The 20,151-nt window shown below is 37.7% G+C and overlaps 2 protein-coding genes and 1 long non-coding RNA gene across 5 annotated transcripts; 1 reads left to right on the forward strand and 2 right to left on the reverse strand.

Moving 5' to 3' along the window:
• Positions 1-719: 719 nt before the first annotated feature.
• LOC135100730 (WD repeat-containing protein 89-like) lies at positions 720-6,870 on the reverse strand. Its single transcript, XM_064003934.1, has 2 exons — positions 6,679-6,870; positions 720-5,449 (listed from the first exon to the last, which is right to left on the reverse strand). The coding sequence occupies exon 2, from the start codon at positions 5,405-5,407 to the stop codon at positions 4,298-4,300; it is 1,110 nt and encodes a 369-aa protein (XP_063860004.1). The 5' UTR covers positions 5,408-5,449; positions 6,679-6,870; the 3' UTR covers positions 720-4,297.
• A 1,557-nt stretch (positions 6,871-8,427) lies between these two features.
• On the forward strand, positions 8,428-11,586 carry LOC135100705 (zinc finger protein 85-like). 3 transcript variants are annotated; one of them, XM_064003886.1, is made up of 2 exons: positions 8,428-8,545; positions 8,914-11,586. In XM_064003886.1, exon 2 carries the CDS (start codon positions 9,076-9,078, stop codon positions 10,081-10,083), a length of 1,008 nt encoding a protein of 335 aa, XP_063859956.1. In that variant the 5' UTR covers positions 8,428-8,545; positions 8,914-9,075; the 3' UTR covers positions 10,084-11,586. The 3 variants fall into 3 exon arrangements, with proteins under 3 accessions (XP_063859956.1, XP_063859973.1, XP_063859964.1); XM_064003903.1 differs by having other exon boundaries at positions 8,440-8,520; XM_064003894.1 differs by having other exon boundaries at positions 8,449-8,549.
• A 2,627-nt stretch (positions 11,587-14,213) lies between these two features.
• On the reverse strand, positions 14,214-16,995 carry LOC135094703 (uncharacterized). The gene is made up of 5 exons (XR_010264011.1): positions 16,852-16,995; positions 16,583-16,643; positions 15,492-15,660; positions 14,699-14,838; positions 14,214-14,350 (listed from the first exon to the last, which is right to left on the reverse strand). It is a non-coding gene; the product is annotated as an uncharacterized LOC135094703 (long non-coding RNA).
• Positions 16,996-20,151: the final 3,156 nt, after the last annotated feature.

Below are 20,151 nucleotides of genomic sequence, written 5' to 3' on the forward strand. Positions count from 1 at the left end.
AGAGGTTAATTTATCAAGCACTGTATGGTTGTAAGTCATCAATGATGTATTTTAAAGACTTCACCTAGTCCTTCATAGGGAATAGCATAGGTGTTTTATTGTGATAGCTGGGTAAAGGAAACAATGATCCTGTGTGACTCATAATGCATTTTACATTTTGTCTTTAAAAATATTGAAGTTATAGATTTCCTACTGCAGGTTTCATGCAATGCACATTATTAAAGCTTGTAGGAGCTTGGGAAATGAAGCTGCATTCGGCTTTATTCTGTGTATGTTTATTTCGAGGACATAGGTATCAAACTTTTTTTTTCTCTCTCTTGCTTTTGACATAATTGAAGCTGTAAGATTTTGTTGTTTGAAATGATTATTTAAGGATTATTTGTTGATGGTGTCTGTCTGTTATTATTTTTAAGTATTTTCTTGGACTATATTTTTAATGAACTAATACTGTAATGTTCAGCAGCACTACACAGATTATTTTCAAATTGATCATCCTTGTCATAAAATACACATTTATCATCATATACTGAAACATTCCCCCCACCTCTCTCTCTCTCTCTCTCTCTCTCTCTCTCTCTCTCTCTCTCTCTCTCTCTCTCTCTCTCTCTCTCTCTCTCTCTCTCTCTCTCTCTCTCTCTCTCTCTCTCTCTCTCTCTCTCTCTCTCTCTCTCCTCTCTCTCTCTCTCTCATTCCTGACATGCTTATGTTAGCTTGGCATATATAACATGCTTAATACTTCATTACCATTTATTTATTCCATTGATATTCTCCTCATGACATTGTGTTGTAGATTATTATAGATGCAGACAATTAAAAGGTGGCTCAACCACCTGGATAGAATGGCAGAAGGTTAAATGACTAGTGAAGTATTTATGAGTGTGGTAAAGGAGGACTTGCCATGAAATAGGGGGACCAGGTAGGGATACATGAGAAAAAGGAATGATAGAAAAATGAGAGGACTACATAGAATATACAAGGAAGGAACATCAGGAGTTTATGAAGTATGGCATGGAGAAAGGAAGGCTGTGCAGAGCATGATGGATTTATTCCTTTGTGGGTATATTTCTGTAAACTTTGGGGAACTTGATAACTTAGGATTGACCGACTAACTCCGACCCCAACTTATACTATGAATAGAATAGTTGCAGTCTTATTGAAGATGACAGAACTATGAGCATCCCTGACATTCTAGTCTCAATGTAATTTGGTTCAATATATCCATCTATCTACCTATATACCAGGGCAGCAATCCCACACATTCACACTCTTATCCCTGTTGTCCCTGGTAGGAAGGGACAGTCTCATGGACCACCTTACAACACTGCAGGAGATTAAGCATAGCAATACATAGAACAGAAATACAATATAATCACTAATATATCTCAAAAGTTGCACCATTACACCCTGTTGTGTCAGGAGTAGGCATGCTCTTCCACTTGCCTGTGAAATGGTATGGAGGCCACCATCCACCAGGGCTGTTCTTGCACAGGCATGCACAATCAAATTCTTTAGCAGCAAGAAATAATGAATAATCAAGTCACCCTAATATTGATACTTTCCTTGTAATACTACTTATTTCTCAATGCCATTTTTATATATTACATACCTAGCTCCCTTCATAATCATATGTAAGATTTCTGTTTTCTGCCTTCCATAAACAGTTATTTTCCCATCACAAATATGCAGTTCCTTGAAGCTATTGGTATTTGCTTTAGCTTCCTTGCATTAATACCAGTTGAAATACATAAAGCACTTGTGTGCATGGATCACACATTCATCTCATCTGCAACATTTTATTTTCATTGATTTGCATTATCAGTTACTACTGTAGTCTTTTATGTACCAATCACCATGCTCATGAATAGTTTCATTACTTGCATCCTCACATGTATGCAGTCTTTTCTGGCTGGAGGGTTGAAATTAGTTTGTTGATTGCATGCATTCCTCTTCTACAGATAGGAGCTCATTTCAGCAGTGTACAAGTTGTACATTACTTGTCTCACTTGCCTTTTCTTTGCTTGGTGCTGTACAGAAATTCTACCTAATTCTAAAAGTGGTAGAATCTGTTATAACTCTAGCTGCTATCTGTAGTTGGAGATCAAGACTTGCAAGTCAGTTTGACTGATATTTTGTATCTTTGAGATTGTGGTTGAGTAAATATAAAATCTGTGCTAGTATTAGCAGACCCATTAGTTTTGAGAATATGACACAACCCTTTGTATAACATTTCATCTTATTGCAAAATTGTCCCTATTAATTTAGTATAACATACTAAATTCACATGCAAGATAATTGGTATAGATTCTCATGATAAATGTACATATTTTCATTTTGTACATATTTTCATTTTGTTTTTATTAAGAAAACATGAAAATATTTTTTTCCTTGTGTAGATGATATGTGAATGTTGTCTTGGCACTCATTCAGTAATCTTCTTAGAATATAGACAAGGTAGACAGACATAATTTACACCATTATATGTCTACCCAGGACACCACCCAGCTTTAGAATACTTGCAATACAAAATTTATCACAAACACCATCTTCAGATGTCTACATCACACAAACATGATTTCCTCCGTATTCTGTTTACTTGCAGCACTGACTAATCCCACAGTCTTGAGAGATTCAAGCTTGTGGTCAATGGCCATTGTCAGTTTCTTGTGGTGTAGGCATTGCCTAATAGGAAGTCTACATACATTACAGCTGTGTTGAAGCATGTGTTTAGCACTGGAAAACATAGCCATGGCATCATGTTTAAAGTGTATGTTGTCTATTGTACAAGGTTCATGTTGCAACAAGCAGAATTTTCATTAGGAAGTCCCTGCTTATCATTAGTTAAAATTTCTTAAACTGATTTTGAGTTTTAATAAATATTCTTGTGCTAAATACTGAAATAAGCTTAAGTCATAGTATTTTGTCTAACCTTCTCACAAGGAATTATACCCTTATGGCTGCTGGCACCAGCAGGTGTCATTTTGTGTCCCTACCTGTACACTGTGACTGCAGTGTATGTCACTTTCATGCAGACATTGCAAGCTTCATTGTTCCTTACTATTGTATGCTCGAATGAAGAAAAGCCACCCGAAATTCTGGTGCATGTGATAAGTTTTATATGTGAATATATCTTCCCATTTTTTTCCAGTGCATGATTTTATTACTGATTGTGTGGATAACAATATATTTGATTGATGATCACAGTGTGGAAAGGGACATGGTTGAGCTATGAATTTAATCTGCATAACCATTAGCCATAATGAGCACTAGTACTATACTGGAGAGACTGGTATCACAACTCACCTTGTTATTTTGTCTTGAGAAGAGTATGTATGCACGGGTATCTCACATGACCAACTGCTTCGCATCAAACATATATCTGCATGTAAATGTGGCTCCTGTCACAGTCATGGATGGCCCTTTGCTTTTCCAAAGGGCCTGTGACTGTTCCTCCTCCACATCTATTTATGCCACAGAAACTGAGTTTGATAACTATTTGCAGGCTTTCTAACAGGGGAATATTTTTCACAGACAAGTAGCTTGTACATGTATCCAGTTTGTTAATGAAAGCATACAACAAAAGACTTTGTACTTTGAAAAAAATTTAGTGAAATTAAAGTGAAATCTATTGATTCAGGATTGTTTTCTTTTCCATTAAATTGTTGTTTCTTGGACAGGGTCTTCAAGGTCAGAGAAAGATGGACTTTTCATGTAGATATTTAGAGGAATTTAATAACTTTAGCCATTCTGGACAACAGTCATAACAGTTCATAGCATGCAGTGCTGACACAACCATACTTCATGTGATACTTCTTTAACTGCTCCAGCACAATATAGCTCCAGCAAGTCAGTGTTTTCCACGATACATTATTTAGCAGGGAATGGCATTCGCACCCTGACAAGGTGGGTGACTGAAAAATCTTCGAGTTCCTTGGTTAAGGCTTTTTTTTTTTTTTCCAGTTTTTAAGTCCAGTTTCCCTAATCTATCACAGCTAGGATGGTGCCTCCTAATGAAGGACCTTGGATTTGCATTTATTATTTATATATTGATTATGTACTCCTAATTCAAATCTAAATACAATGTGGCACAGTTTTTTTTTTAATTCTTTTCACTATTGACAGTAAGGCAAGATAATATGTGAAAATACATAGAATAGTTTATTTGTATCAGGCAACAAGATGTTATAATAATGATCAAATATGAATATTTTTATGAACTTGAAGGTCCTTTAATATTTTTGGATATGTAAAATCAACATTCATGAAAAAATAGACACCATAACAAACATTCACACTAAGGCTAGTAAGGTTTACTTCTGTGTTTCTTCGTCTTTTTAGTCAAATGTTCTTTCACTGTGGTTGCCTGCAGTTCAGGGCACCACAGCCTGACCACCCCACACTCCCCTCCAGTGAAGAAAGTGTCTGTCTGTGGCTGGTACAAGGATGTGCGTGTCATGAGCAGTGGTTGTCGGGCCACAAAATTCCCATGTGGTCTCAATTGCCCAGAAGAAAGGTCAAGCCTTAAACTTCGCAGTGAGTCACCCTCTGACTCAGTGTGGAACCCAGCTAAGATAACTGGATCATCACTATGATTAAATGCCATTGCAGACACAATATAGCTTTCATCTGGTGTCTGGCACTTCATGGCACCTGCTATTTCCTCTCTGGTGAAGCTATGCAGTGGTGCAGCTTCTCGAATGTCCCAGTACTGGAAAGTCTCCACATCTGTGGTTGCTGCCAGCCTCTCAAACTTACTCCCATGACTTTGCCAACATAATTTTGACACAACTACCTCTGTATTCAAACTATAAGTGAGAGCATCACTCTCAGAGTTTTGTGATATGTCAAATATATTGATTAATCCATCAGTAGAGGCTGCAGCAAGAATATCCTCCTGATGTGGGTTGAAAACAACTTGCGAGATGTCATCCGTAGCAGACTCAAAATAGCTCCCGAGAACCTCCTTTCCACGAATGTCCCAAAACAGTATGAAAGCACCCTGTTCCACCAGTTCTGTACCTCCACAAAGGATTCTTTCATTGTTAGAAATATCAAAACAGCTTATGGGTTTAGACACTAGAGAAGTCTCAGTTTTTCCCTGAAGTTCCTTCTCACACTGGCCGGATTGCAGGTCCCACATTTTGATGGAGCCGTCAACACTGCTAGTCCATAAAATGTTACTGTCACTCCGGGAGAACTTGATGCCAGTGATGGTTTCCAAGTGTGGCTCCAAGGTCAGTGTCTTTGTCAAAGTTTCTGTTTCCATTAATGACACCAGCTTATCAGAGGAAGACACAGCCAGGGTCCTCCATTCATTGGCATGGGCAAGCTCAAGGCAGTAGTCCCCATCAGAGACATGGAGGCTTGTCACTGCTTTGTACTCCTTGGAGAAAGGGGTAGCCATTTTCATTCTGGATTATTATTACAACTTCAGAGGAGGCAATCTTCCCTCCTGAAAATAAAGCAACAATGTAACAAACACTGAATATACATTCTCTAAATTTAAGAATGTGAGGATAAAAGATATTTGGGTTATCTGAGAGAGAAGATCATGGAATCCAAAGATATTTCTTAAGTAGATATCTGAGATACATGGGTATTTAGAAGTATGTGGCTTTGTAGGAAATACATAAATTTTGACTTAAAATTATTTTAACATTATCCTAGCATAGTGCCTAGACATTCAAGGCCAACTGAAATTCACCTGAGCCTTAGCAGTCATTTCAGCTTGACTTGCATTTCTGTGAGTGTCCTGACTGAGGTTCAATCCTCAGCAAGAGCCTCTCATGGCCAATTTATCTCACCTTGAGATCAGTTTCTCAGTGTTTCCATGATGCTGCAAGGCAGAGCATCTCACTAGCATGGTCCACTCCTATGATAACTAAGGTGACTGATCTTCATCCATCATGGAAGGTTACTGACCTTTAGACAGTGGCAGCCTTCACTATATGGTGTCAAGTTTTAAAACTGTCTATATAAAGATGCTGCTGGCTATAGGACAGCACCATAAATTTTGTTGCAGCACATTATATAGGGTTTTGAAATTATCTATATTTAGATTCTACTGCAATATGGAACTGTCTCTATATGTTTAGCATGCAAATTAAGGAAAAAAAAAAAGTATCTAGCCATTACCTGTACTTAATAAGTAATGTAGATTTGTAAGTAGTCATTAACATTATTGACATTTACAGGAAGCAGAGAACACCAACCTACTGCTGTAAGACGTGTGAAATGACTGACTGAACATGTCAGTGGGCACTCTTAGGCCTTTTGTGCATGCATACACCATTGAGTCTGTGTTGTGAAATACAAGGGATGATCTCGGGGAGCATCTATATGCAGTCTCAATGCAGTCTTTCGTTATTTTTTTTTTTACTGTCTTGTATAGCTCAAACGCTGACTAGGAGTTAAGGCGTTACATCTGGTTTTGGAACCCATTTCATTACATTTGGAAAGGACAATTGGTGACAGTTACACCTCTACCAAGTGGGGTTTCTCGTACTCTAAAAATACGTAACTTTGAAACGTAAAGCTTGTCAGGTAAGTTGATATATCATGGGACAAAGAGAAAAAAACAAAACTAACGTTTAGGTAAATAAATATATGCCACTGAAAAATACTGTCATGAACACACTACATTTTGAAAGGTTTTCTTGTATCTCCGAGTACACCACTTACTTTCAATAATGGGAAGCAGTGTATATTCCTTCCCCGGACGTTGTTACTGCGATACACACGAAGAGCAAAGGGTGGAATGAGCAGGAGCCTCCGATATTCCCATTGCCACCTTAACCACTCCCCTCCTCTCCCATCCACACGTGGGAATGTTTGCGTCTCTCTTACGGAGTCACCTCTGCTGCTCTCTCTCTCCCTCTCTCTCTCTCTCTCTCTCTCTCTCTCTAAGGACTCTGGCCGAGGGCAACAAACGAGAATGAAAAAAAAAAAAAAATCATATTGAAATAACATTGTGTTTTCATCTGGAGATCACTACTGATCCCTTTATTGCATACATCATAATTTGAAAAATGCGTCATATTCTGTTGAGAAATAAACCATCAGAGTCTGGAAATTAGTAGGTTAAGGTTATTTCCATAACCTCTCTCCCACCAAAAAATAAGAGAGGTACCAGTCTCCAAAGAGTGCAGTTAAAAGGATTATCCATTTTTTTTTTTTTTTTCATATGCAACAATTTCCTTTATTTGAGGAAACTACAAATGTTACAAAAAAATAGTTTATTCCATAATGGTTTGATCATATTATAATCTTCCACCGGATGTAGGGCACGCGTACAGGGGATGAAAATAATACTAGCCTACTGATTAAATTTCCGGACACTGTTTATTTCTAGGTGAAACATTATTATCTTTTTTTAAGTCGTGATATAATCAATGAAGGTACTTTTATTTACTTTTTTACAACAATACGGCGGCATCTAAGGTATCATCAGTAAAAAGAGCAACCTCTGTGATCTGTGGGTGACAATAACAATGGCAGGTTCAGCCTGTATATACATAACATCACAAAATCTGTAAGATATGACTATCTGGCAGGATTCGACTTTCAACCTTTAGAGAAGAGGAATGTCTCATGTCTTTCTGGAAGAGCTTGGTGTTATTAAAATTACAAAACTGCTGCCAGTTATAGTCCAACATCTACTGCAGAAATAAGAGAAATTGAAGGAGCGCAGAGAACCTTCACCAGTAAAATCACATCGTTGGCAGATAAAAATTATTAGGAACGCCTGAAGCACCTAAGCTTTTCTAGAGAGAAGAGAAGGGAAAGGTGTACGTACCCAAATTATAAAAACCTTGCGAATTCTGGAGGGCTTACCCAAACGTCTTTATCAATTTGACCCCAATAAAGACACAAGGAAGAGTCTGTTATACTGAAGGCCCATAAACTAACTGCCAGGTATTAAAAACGTTCAGGGTCAGTAGCTTCATCAGGGCAGATCCAAAGTTGTTCAACAGCTTTTAACAGTGTCGAGAGATATGTTAGTCTTCCTAAGAAAGATTGACACACCTCTGCCTTCATACGCTGACCTCACTACCTCGTACCATAAAAAAAAAAATAATAAATAAATAAATAAATAAAAATAAATAAACAAATATAAATAAAGAAATAAGGAAATAAATAAATGAATAAATAGATAAAAATGAAGTATATAGTACGGTTTTTGTAGCTGAGGCCGATTAACCGAAATCATCACAAGGTAATAAGAAAAAAAAAATTATCAAGAGGTAGGCTTCAAAATATTTTCAAATTTTGGATGATAGTTTGTGGACTGTGCTCCATAAAAAATGTCCAATGGACATTTTATATATAAATATTTTTTTTTTTGTTGTTGTTCTAGGTCGATGCTCTCTTACATAAAAAAAAAAAAAAAAAATCAAGGAGGGGAACGGATTCACGGGACACTTTCCACCCCTCCGCCTCTAACTCACCCAGCACCTCGGAGGCAAAGCGACGCAAACAAACTTTCGTCTGCACACTGCGTCCCTCATACTGTCAGGCTGAGAAGTAAAGAACATACATTGACAGGAAAGTTCGTAAGCTTGTTGCCGCTGTCCATTACATTGCTGCGGGTCTTTTGCACAAATTAATATAGAATACACGATAATAGTTAAGAGAGAGATGGTGGACGCAATAATATCTCAAACATGCATGACATTTGTGGTGACAATGACGTGTGGGTAGAGATGTAAATTATACTACAGTAGTCTAATTTGAAAGCAACTTATTTTTTAGATTATACTTGTTATAAAAGTCGATAGAATTTCAACAAAACTTATTTCTTAATTTTCTCATGGTTTTCAGGTGGATTTAAGAAAGGAGAACATTCATGCTTAATGTATAAATATATACTTATTGAGGACAACTGGAAATGTAATGATCTTAATTATTTTATTTCAGGTTTAATGGCTGGATAAAGAAATATAAAGTGCATGTGGATATCTTCTGGAGAGAGTGTGGCCCTGCTTTTCAACAAGTGAAAGATGATTAGATAAAGAAACAGATGCAGTGCATATGGATATTGTCTGAAAAAAATTATACTAAACAACTTGGGCAGCCATCATGAATGTGAATTTGCTTTGGGAACACAGCATCAAGTGTGAGTTCTGTGATGCAACTTTTGACAACCAAGAGACCCTGAAGCAGCACCTCAGACTCCACTCACGGAGGAAACCTTACAAGTGCGATGACTGTGGTGCCAAGTTCTCCTACAACAGCACCCTGGAGTGGCACAAGAAGAGTCACACTGGAGAGCTGCCATTTAAGTGTGATGAGTGTGGTGCACAATTCCTGCAGAATAGTATGCTGGTGTGGCATAAGAGGAAACATAGGATAGGGGAAAACTCACAAAACTCCTCCTTGGTTGTGAATGTGACAAACATTTATCCTCAGCAGAGCGTACAGAGTCTTCCCACAATATTTAGTCTCCCGAACTTGGTGAACACGGTAAACTCTTCAACTGTCAATGTTGTGGCCACGTGTTCAGCTGGCACTACCACCACCATTGCACAGCCAACACATTTCCCAGTGAATGACATGAACCACCCTGTGTCAGTGGAGGGAATCATGCCCCCCATGGCCACCCAGCCTGAGATGGCACCTGACATGGTTACAGGTAAAAGAAAACTTGAGGCAGAGGAAGGAATGTTTCGATGTGATGTGTGTGGCACGGTGTTGTTTCATAGCTCTGATCTGAAGGCCCACATGCATACCAAACACAATGTAGGTGAAAATAATCCTTTCCATATACTTGCCAAGCAGCAGCAAGCCAGTGGTCAGTTTATGCTGCGAAAGAAAATCATAATTGAAAAACCTTACAAGTGTGATCTGTGTGGTGCTGGATTCAACACAGAAGGTCACCTGAAGACCCACCGCCAGAAACATATGGTGGAAAGACCTTATAAGTGTGAGAAATGTGGCTTGACTTTCTCTGATCACCCAACACTGGAGTCACATGAGCGGCGGCACCAAGCTGAGCGGCCCTACAAGTGTGATAGATGTGGTGCCGCATTTTTCAGAGAGAGTCACCTTCACCGACACATCAAGAGACACACAGGAGACTTTGTTTGATAAAAGTTAGCTTTACTGACACTGAGGGACTCTCTCTGTGACCTGCAGGGTACTTAAATACAATTCATGTGAAAAGTGCAAGACTTTTTAGTTGTTAAACTTAAGCAGTGAAGGAGGATATACACAGGTTTTAATTAATTGAGATGAGAATGGTCAATGGAATAGATACATTAGTGACATAATGAGAGAGATGGATTAATGTAGTTTGGGTATGTTTAAGGGATGCAGAATTAGATGAAAAAGGGTGAAAATAATGAGCTATAAAATATATGGGACAAAATTTTACTAAGTGAACTCAGGATTTTACTGGGCAGAGAAGCTGCTAAAGACTACAGCACAGAGAACTCCTAATAACATAATGGGCTTATGAAAACCAAATGGGGAGAGAGAGAGAGAGAGAGAGAGAGAGAGAGAGAGAGAGAGAGAGAGAGAGAGAGAGAGAGAGAGAGTGCAATTTTTGGGCCAATGTGCAATTTGTTTGAATGCAATAAGGCACAGATCTCAAGGAGATGAGCAGTGTATGACATTTTTATTTCAGACCTACAAAGTTGATAGATGAAGACCTTCAGGAGCACCTGAGAGCTGAGGTGACTAGGATAAGCCTGTAGGCTGTGTTTGAGATGGCTTGTTGACAGATGAACAGCTTGCCACAGGTTCAGAAGCCATGGGGTGGAGGTCACTACTGTGACCACATATCATATAACAATGACATTGCCTTGATGTTCCTGGTAGTAAGGAAGTGGCACATTGTAGATGCCTATTCAGTAATACAGTTGAACTCTACCATTTGCAAGTATCAGGTGTCCCTTCAGAAGTATGTAAAATTCACACATATTTGGCACAACTCAATAAAGGTACCTTTAATCTTGGCTTCATATAATTAGCAAAAATTAAAATATCTAAGAAGCCATGTTTTTTCCTTGACATTTAAGCTACAGGGATATTCACATAGCTTTGGTACTACCATTAAGTCATCTGTTTGCTAAGGTTGTACTTTCATTAAAGACCACTGTAACATGCAAGAATACCACAATATGAGAGTAAAAAAATTAAGGAAAGGAAGAATGGCTATGGTCATTCAATATTTCATCTTCCAAATTAGTGAAAAACTCCACAGAGCAGTAACAGTGAGAGCACAGTGCCAGCAGCCACCCAAGCACAGCACCCAGCACAACTGTCACCATTTGTTCGAACAAGACTCATGGGAAAGAAAACAGTATTTATGGGAATTCCATGAGATTCATATTTTGTACCTATATTTTATATTATGGCAAATACAACTGTGAACTCACAAATGGTGGGGCTCTGCTGTATGATTACAGTATGTACTGATAACAGTAATTATATGCTTATCTGCATTCATGGTGATTATGATGATGATCAGATGTATGTATGCTTATATGTAATGATTCAAAGATGGTGGCATGATTATAATTATAAAATGCACATGTATGATTGGAAAATATTCCTCAATTAATATGATTAAATGAATGGTGTATGTAATGTCTTTTATGTGAATACATACATGTCCTGTACTTGTACAACAGATCAAAGCATGACACAGGAACTGTATTGGGATTAAAAAAAAGTTTGATGTTTTGGCAGACCAATAGTATAAGGTATGAGATATTTCATATAATCAAAATCGAATTTGTTAACATGTGAAGCAAATATTCTTTACACTGACACGTTCTCATTATTCTGAGTCTATAACGAAGAGAATACTCAAGATCTCTCCTTTACTCCATTACATAAATACACTGCTGCACAAGCCAATGAGCAGAACACATCAAGCCAATCACTATTGTTATGGTAAAACCATTAATTCCCTCTCTTGTGTGCACCCCAGCCAAATCTTCACAGTTGCTGTCTTAAGGAGCATTAAGGTGTGTCTATTCTACAGATACTTATATATTAGATTAAATTTGGAAGTGAATCATCAGCATTAAGATTCATAATCATGTTGTGACTGTAAACAAGGTCTTTGAATTTATATGAATCTTCACAGCTGGTTTTCCTATAGGTGTCTTCTTCATTTCTCACAAGGGCTTATAGCCGTATTATCACATTCCCCCTTCCCCTTCCCTTTGTATAGTCTTGGAAACAATACACTTATATATATATATATATATATATATATATATATATATATATATATATATATATATATATATATATATATATATATATATATATATATATATATATATATATATATATATATATATATATATATATTTAAGATGATGTGCTGATAAAAGTAAAAAAAAAAAAATAATAATAATAATAATAATGATGTAACATTTCAGACATCTTAAATGGATATGTTTGTAATGTTTACTTTATGGAGACGTTGGTGTTCCCTTGTGACTGTAAACATATCCCACGGCGGTGCGGCCTCCCTGCTGCCAGTGTAGTAGGTACAGTGTTGTAGGTCTTTCAATTGATTAAGTGCGCGCGCAGCCACATTTTTACTGCCAGACATAATTATAATGCATTCACTCCCAGCCACGGCAACGCACAGACGTCTTCAGCTGACACCATTCGGCAGCAGCAGAAGTAGGCATGCCATCTAAGTTAGGTTAGGTACTGCTACACATCATTTATGTTTGGTTAGGTAATGCTGAGTTAGTGTCCTATTATCTTTAAACCCGAACCATTTGTAGTACTGAATGGTTTGATAAGCTAAATAAACCACACCTAATACTTGAATTCCAATAAAAAGTAAAACGAACTGATATATTAAAGAGAACTTGTGTGATGTGGCATGGTAGCTAACGGATCTCAGCCAACGCCTAAACATTCTTCCTAGAATAAAAAGGGTGTCCTTGTCTTCAGTGGTTGCTGCAAGACAGTGGTCACTGCCCCAAGTGTGATAAACAAGCGAGTTACATAAGAATATTATACATAGTGTGTGTGTGTGTGTGTGTGTGTGTGTAGTATTTAGGCGTTGAAAAGTGAAACAAGTCAGTTGATTATACGATTTAATGCAGAATACTTGAATTTACATGAAGATTGAATAAAATAATGTTATAATCATGCTACTACTGCTAATAATAATACTACCACTATTACAGTAGTATTATCATGAAAATACCTATGTAGCAACCGTATAATGTTACACAGTTACAGTTTTGTACTTGCACAAGTCTCCACATTAGAACACAGGATACACACTGCTTTGCTTCATCACCAGTCATTCAGGCTAGTTCATCACACACACACACACACACACACACACTGCTCATACTCATCACTCAGTATTCCGTTCACATGCAGAGAGAGAGAGAGAGAGAGAGAGAGAGAGAGAGAGAGAGTGGGGGGAGGGAGGGAGGCACACAGACGCGCATAATTAAAAAAAAAAATTATATATATATATATATATATATATATATATATATATATATATATATATATATATATATATATATATATATATATATATATATATAATTCAACCTGAACTAGAGTTTGTTATTCATTTATATATATATCCATTCCATTTATTAATTTTCACTCGAACTTATAATTCTGATTAAGCAGATTTTGTTTTTGATAGCACATTATGTATATCAGTGTTTTTTTTTTATTGTCACAGGACTGGCACAGAGCGACGTGGAAAGCATGCATATGTACATACCTGTTGTGGCCAGTGTTTCGTTTCCATCAGTTGTGGAGGATGTGCTGTCACTCCCGTTGCTCTTATTCCCACCGTTACCGTTATTACCATTGCCATTACCATTATCGTTCCCGGTGGTACTGGTGATTGTGGAGGCGCTGGGGGTGAGGGTGGTAGGAGACGTGCTGGTTGTGAAGTCTGTAGGTGCAGCAGTGGGGGTGATACTTGTAGGCGTACTGGTGCCAGGAGCAAGACTACTGGTGGGGACATAAGTGGTGGAGCTTAGGACGTCAGTGATTGTAGTGACATCAGTGACGGGGGTGACGGTGGAGATCCCAGTGGTGGTGCTGAGGGCAGTGGTGGTGCTCGGGACATCGCTAGGGTTGGTAGGGACATCAGTGGTGGTAGTTGGTATAGCAGATGTTGGGTTACTGAGGTCGGTGGTCGCAGTGGTGGTGATGAGTTGTGTGGTGGATACAAGGTTTGTGGTAGTGCCAGGGAGGGTGGTGGTGGCTGCTGGCAGGGTACTAGGAATAGTGGTAGGTAGGAGACTAAGGAGGGTCGTGGGTGGCAAGGTTGTTGCCGCAGTGGTGACTCCAGTTGTTGTTGCTGGAGTGCATACGTCGTCTGGAGGGTATGGTACTATATCTGAGAGAGAGAGAGAGAGAGAGAGAGAGAGAGAGAGAGAGAGAGAGAGAGAGAGAGAGAGAGAGAGAGAGAGAGAGAGAGAGAGAGAGAGAGAGAGAGAGAGTTAGTACATGATTGATATTAGTGCAGGGTTTTCAAGATATACGCTGTTAGTCTTTATGAAACAAAATAGCTTTTTAGGCAAAGGTATTGAAGAACTATTACAAAATACAAGAGAGAGAGAGAGAGAGAGAGAGAGAGAGAGAGAGAGAGAGAGAGGGGTTTACAGGTGTTAAATAAGACCATTATATAATCGTAAAGGGCCAGTAACACACACACACACACACACACACACACACACTTACACACCTTCCACAGTGTAAAAGTTAGCCACATATAAGCCTCCACAGATCATACAGGCGTTGTCCAGGCACACACTCGTACACTCGGCGGATGGGTTGTCCACCAGGATTTCAAAGTCCGTTAACGATGCGCAGCCACAATACTGTCTAGAAAAAGAAAAGAAAGTGTATTGCAGTATGAAAGTGGACTCATATGTGAAGACTTATTTGCCCGCGCTGATTGCAGAAAGTCTAGACATGTAGGGGATTTTGCTAACTTCGTTTTATCTGGGAGAGAGAGAGAGAGAGAGAGAGAGAGAGAGTTTTCGTGTGTTTTTAGGAGTATTTGTGGTATTTTATTTATTTATTTATTTATTTATTTATTTGTGTGTGTTTTTGGGGTGTTTGCACAAATGCTAGACAAAATCATATGTAAGGATATGAAAAAAAAGTGCGTAATTACGGTTTCAAATTAGTGAAACAAATGGTAACAAGAGCATGGTAAGTGCGCAGGCTCCAGATATAATGATGTAGTTTTGATGGGTGGTTGGATAATTTATGGTGAGTTTTAGGTGCTTAGGAGCTGCCTTCTGTGGGTCATCTGGCCTCTCGCAGACTCCTTGTTTCCTCACGTTTTTAATATAGTGAGAGAGAGAGAGAGAGATGACTACCGTATTCATAACCGCGGCCGCATCCTTTACATTTGACTAAATATCTGAAGAAAAATAATATTCCATGAGAAGAAAAAAAAAAAAAATCCTGCATTCACTGGTGTCGATGCATCAAAAAGTGAAATTTAAAACTAACCACGTGCATCTTACCCGTATTCGACAGAGGCGTGGGTGTGGCCCTGCTGCCAGCAGTAGTACTTGCAATGCCAAGGCGAATTTGGTTTGATCTCAGTCAAACTTTGGAAGACTGTCCTGTCAGTGCCAGAGCGTGCCGCCACGAAGCAGAACCCATTGGCTGGCGGAGGTGGTCGGCTTGCTCCTGTACGAGGGAAGGGAGAAAACACCTATTCTGAAACATTTCTGCGTCACGCCACTAAATTTAAAAGTTTCTTGTCGAAATTATACTGGTTTTTAGGAGTGTTTTTTATACGGTTCTAGTGATAAATTACAGAAATTTCTAAATTATTAACGGAAGAGACACTCGTGAGAACTCGGCATCTCATCTCTGTGACTTTTGAAAACAATTGTAGTGAGATAGCAAAACGTTTCAGAGTACCGGCTTTACTGGTGTGGTGCTGCTTATTCTCAGTAAAAGTAGCTGTCCACTGCAACGAAAAACAGTAGTGTGTCCTTTCCCCGCCACTATAGTCTCCTCATCCACCACCATACGTTTCTTTTGGGAAAGTCTTGAAAATCTACCCGCTCTGATTCCGCATTCTGAAACGGTTTTGTTTCTCATGAAAACTGATTTCAAAGGTCACTGGCATCGAATAGTCTTATCAATGTCTTTCATATGGCTGATGCAGAATGCTTTTTAAATTATCACTGGAATTATAGACAAAGTCCTTGGAACTACAATAACTATGACAGCCTGTTAAAAATAGTTATTATAAGATGCTGAGGCGTTTAAGAAAGTGGCCTTCCTACATCTTCCGAGAAGTGACAGTGGCTGGGCGTGAGTGTATATATATATATATATATATATATATATATATATATATATATATATATATATATATATATATATATATATATATATATATATATATATATATATATATATATATATATATATATATATATATATATATATATATATACACACATATACACTTTATTTATTATTTTTATTATTATTATTATTATTATTATTATTATTATTATTATTATTATTATCATTATTATTATTATTTCTGTTATTATATATTTTTTTTAAGTATGTGCATAATATGTATACCTACCATCCGCTATCAAAGTCAGCCATACCGCTCCCCACACCGCCCACACGTCGTCCATTGGTCGCTGGAAGGACAAAACGGGAGAAAAGATTGATGGTTATGTGTTTAAAAGTGTGTGAATGAATTCATAATTATAGGAAAAACCCAAATTTCAAGTTGCCTTCGTCTACTACTACTACTACTACTACTACTATTACTACTACTACTACTACTACTACTACTACTACACAGGAACATTGCTTGACTGAACCTGTCCAACTGTGACGTCGTACCAAGTCAGTCTGCTGTCGCGCTGCTACCGTCGCGCACCACTGTCAGGAAGGCAATGATTGAGAAGCACTCTCCACATTACCACTTGTGTACACTACCATTACCACCACCATCACTACAACCACTACCACCACTACTACTGTTACTACCACTACCACAAACATTTTTATCTCCCCTCCTTCTTCTTCCTCCTCCATTAATACATTTTCTTTAGTGTCACATTCCATGACTGTTTCTCCTTACTGCACGGTGTTCTTTCCTTTAACCTTGCAGTCCTTTTGCCTTTGACTCATAGAATCTATAGTGGTAGTGCGTATATAGTGACACAGAAAGTCTCGTTAGGTCCAGTTGGGTCTGTTTTACCTTTGCATTTATTGTAACCTTTTTGCTCTGTAACTCTTTTTATCTCTGTTGGGTCTGTTTTACCTTTGCATTTATTGTAAACTTTTTGCAATACGCAGTGCTACGATCTGATCCCTGCCATTAAGAATGAAATCACAAGAATTTGTCAGCTTTTTTTTTCTTTTCTTTTCCGGAGAGAAGATACATGGATACATCACAGTTTCTTTGATTCTCGCGATATTTGACACTAGCACAAATGATGTGATTGTTATGGTATTGCATTCTTAACGAAGCGACTCAACACCTCCCACGATTCTCGGGATTTCTGATACTAACGTAAATTTTATGAAAGTTACGGTATAACATTCTAAACCAAGCGACTCAACCTCCCTCTGCGGTCAATATTTTTCTGAACCATTTTATAATTAGGAAACGCTCTGACCTCACATATAAGGACAATTTTTCACAGGCCACAGGGATGATTTAGTCGGGTCCTCATGAGTGCTTTCCCTGTTACTAATGTGTTATAATCCTTATCACTAGAATAACAGAGACATATTTGAAAACCTCAATAACTTTCATTAGACTAGAGCCTTTTAAAAATGTACTTGGAAAGAGGCATCGTAGTTTAGAGGACGTCCTTTTTCTGGTTAGCATTGTCAATCAAAAAGGCAAGCTGATTATGAAAGTATTACTCAGGACACCAGAATTACATGAAAGCACCAAAACAATACACACAATGAGTAGGGGTTTGTTTAAATGTGACGTCCATTGTCTGCTTATTTTCACTTTTTTTTTTTTTTTTTGAGTTCAGGTAAGATTGAATCAATTGCTTTCATGACTGCAATGTTTTTGATTTTGTGCCTTTATTGCCAATTCTAAGACTTTTTATTTTACTTTTTTTTTATTCTTATTGTTTCAGGCAAGTTTAAATCAATTGCTTTCGTGACTAATATTTCTCGTTTTCTGTCTTCTTGTCTGTTCTTACACATATATTCTATACATTTGCTGTACGTATATCTCTCAGTTCATTTGGCAGCGTGGTAAAGCGAGGAAGAGGCGTTAATAAAATAACTCGCATTTTCCTCATTGTCTTCATCACATGCCCTCTGCCTGTCTTCATCTCAGGTTGTTAAGAAGAAAATGGAGAAGTGTTTGTTACATTCTTTCCCTTAATATCTCTGTCCTGCCTTTCTTGGACCGTACTGATGCTGATACCTACTCTTCTTCTTTCAGCCTTTTTGGGTTTTGAGGCTTTTAATGTTAAAGTTAATTCACACTCCCTCACACATTCCTTCCTGTTCTTTCCCTTCACTCTGCCAACCCTTTCCCATAATTAGCAAGTCTGTTTTCCACGGAGAGGTTGAAAGTTAGATCTCTCTCTCTCTCTCTCTCTCTCTCTCTCTCTCTCTCTCTCTCTCTCTCTCTCTCTCTCTCTCTCTCTCTCTCTCTCTCTCTCTCTCTGTCTCTCTCTCTGTGTGTGTGTGTGTGTGTGTGTGTGTGTGTGTGTGTGTGTGTGTGTGTATGTGTGTGTGTGTGTCAGACATTCAAGGAAATCCGTTGAGTGCTTTTGGTTGGGGAGATTTTAGTGATCGTGTTGAAATGTGTATTAATTGAAAGGTAGGAGGAGCAGAAGGAAGAGTGAGCGTTACTGATGATGAATGGAGTGGTGGTGAAGTAGTGGCGTGATGTGTAAAGGTTGTGGCTGCATGTGTTGGTGCTAATGGTTTTGGTTTGTATGTGGGGTGGTGGTGGTGACCCGTGACTCCTGAGGTCGGGTGTAAGAATTTTCTCTCAGATTTATCAGTGGGTCAGGTGTTTTGTCAGCCGCATACTTGCACGGGAGCGTGAATGCCGAATGGGTAGTTGTTGTGATTTGATATACTGTCAGCTTGTGTGTGTGTATGTGTTGTTGTTGTTGTTGTTCTACTACTACTATTACTACTTGTTCTTGTTCTTGTTCTTATTAAAAATAAGATAAAACTAATTTATAATAGATAACATCTACTGAGATGCCGTGGACGCTCAGTGAGAGAAAAGAGAAACAATTAGGTTTGTACATGCGTACTCTTGAACATTCCGTTCGGGTTCTCACTTTTTTTTTTATGGTAGTGTAAATTCTTTGTTAAGCTGTTAGAGAGAGAGAGAGAGAGAGAGAGAGAGAGAGAGAGAGAGAGAGAGAGAGAGAGAGAGAGAGAGTCATGAAAGAAAATAGTGATCCGTAGGGTGAACATCTGGTGAGAGACAGCGGCCGTATTTTGAAAAGCTCTGGGTCTCTCATAATATATATATATATATATATATATATATATATATATATATATATATATATATATATATATATATATATATATATATATATATATATATATATATATATTTTTTTTTTTTTTTTTTTTTCCAATTCCAATATATATATATATATATATATATATATATATATATATATATATATATATATATATATATATATATATATATATATATATATATATATATATATATATATATATATATATATATATATATAATATTTATTTTTTTTTTCAATTCCCAGCCGAGTTCTGAAAGACATCTTTTTTTCCCACTAACCTATCACAAAAACCACGAAAATATCCTTGGAAACCATTACTAAAAGTTTCACTAAAGCCTGTTCAAAGGAGTAGAGATAAGACGTCGAAACGCTTCACACGTAGTACCAAAGACTACTCCCAGGTGGTTCTTTCTGAAGAATTGTGGCTCTCATCATTGCCACGCTTTTCAAGGAATAATTCAAATGTGAAAAACTGAACTCTGTGAAGTGACTGTGGAGGTGTGTAACTTAGAATATATTGCTTTTGAAAAAGGGCCTCATTACTTTTAAAGTCAGTAAAAATAATCGAAGAATGCACGAGAGGTTTCACAAGCAAGCTTTCAGTAAGTCCTTAGTGTTCGATCTACATTTAATGCTCACTGTGGGT

This window comes from Scylla paramamosain, chromosome 1 (genome assembly GCF_035594125.1).
Source record: "Scylla paramamosain isolate STU-SP2022 chromosome 1, ASM3559412v1, whole genome shotgun sequence".
NCBI classification, from domain to species: Eukaryota; Metazoa; Arthropoda; class Malacostraca; order Decapoda; family Portunidae; genus Scylla; species Scylla paramamosain.

What these genes read in the sequence shown, in the direction of transcription:
- LOC135100730 (XM_064003934.1), bottom strand. Translation starts at nt 5,407, where the DNA reads ATGAAAATGGCTACCCCTTTCTCCAAGGAGTACAAAGCAGTGACAAGC.
- LOC135100705 (XM_064003886.1), top strand. Translation starts at nt 9,076, where the DNA reads ATGAATGTGAATTTGCTTTGGGAACACAGCATCAAGTGTGAGTTCTGT.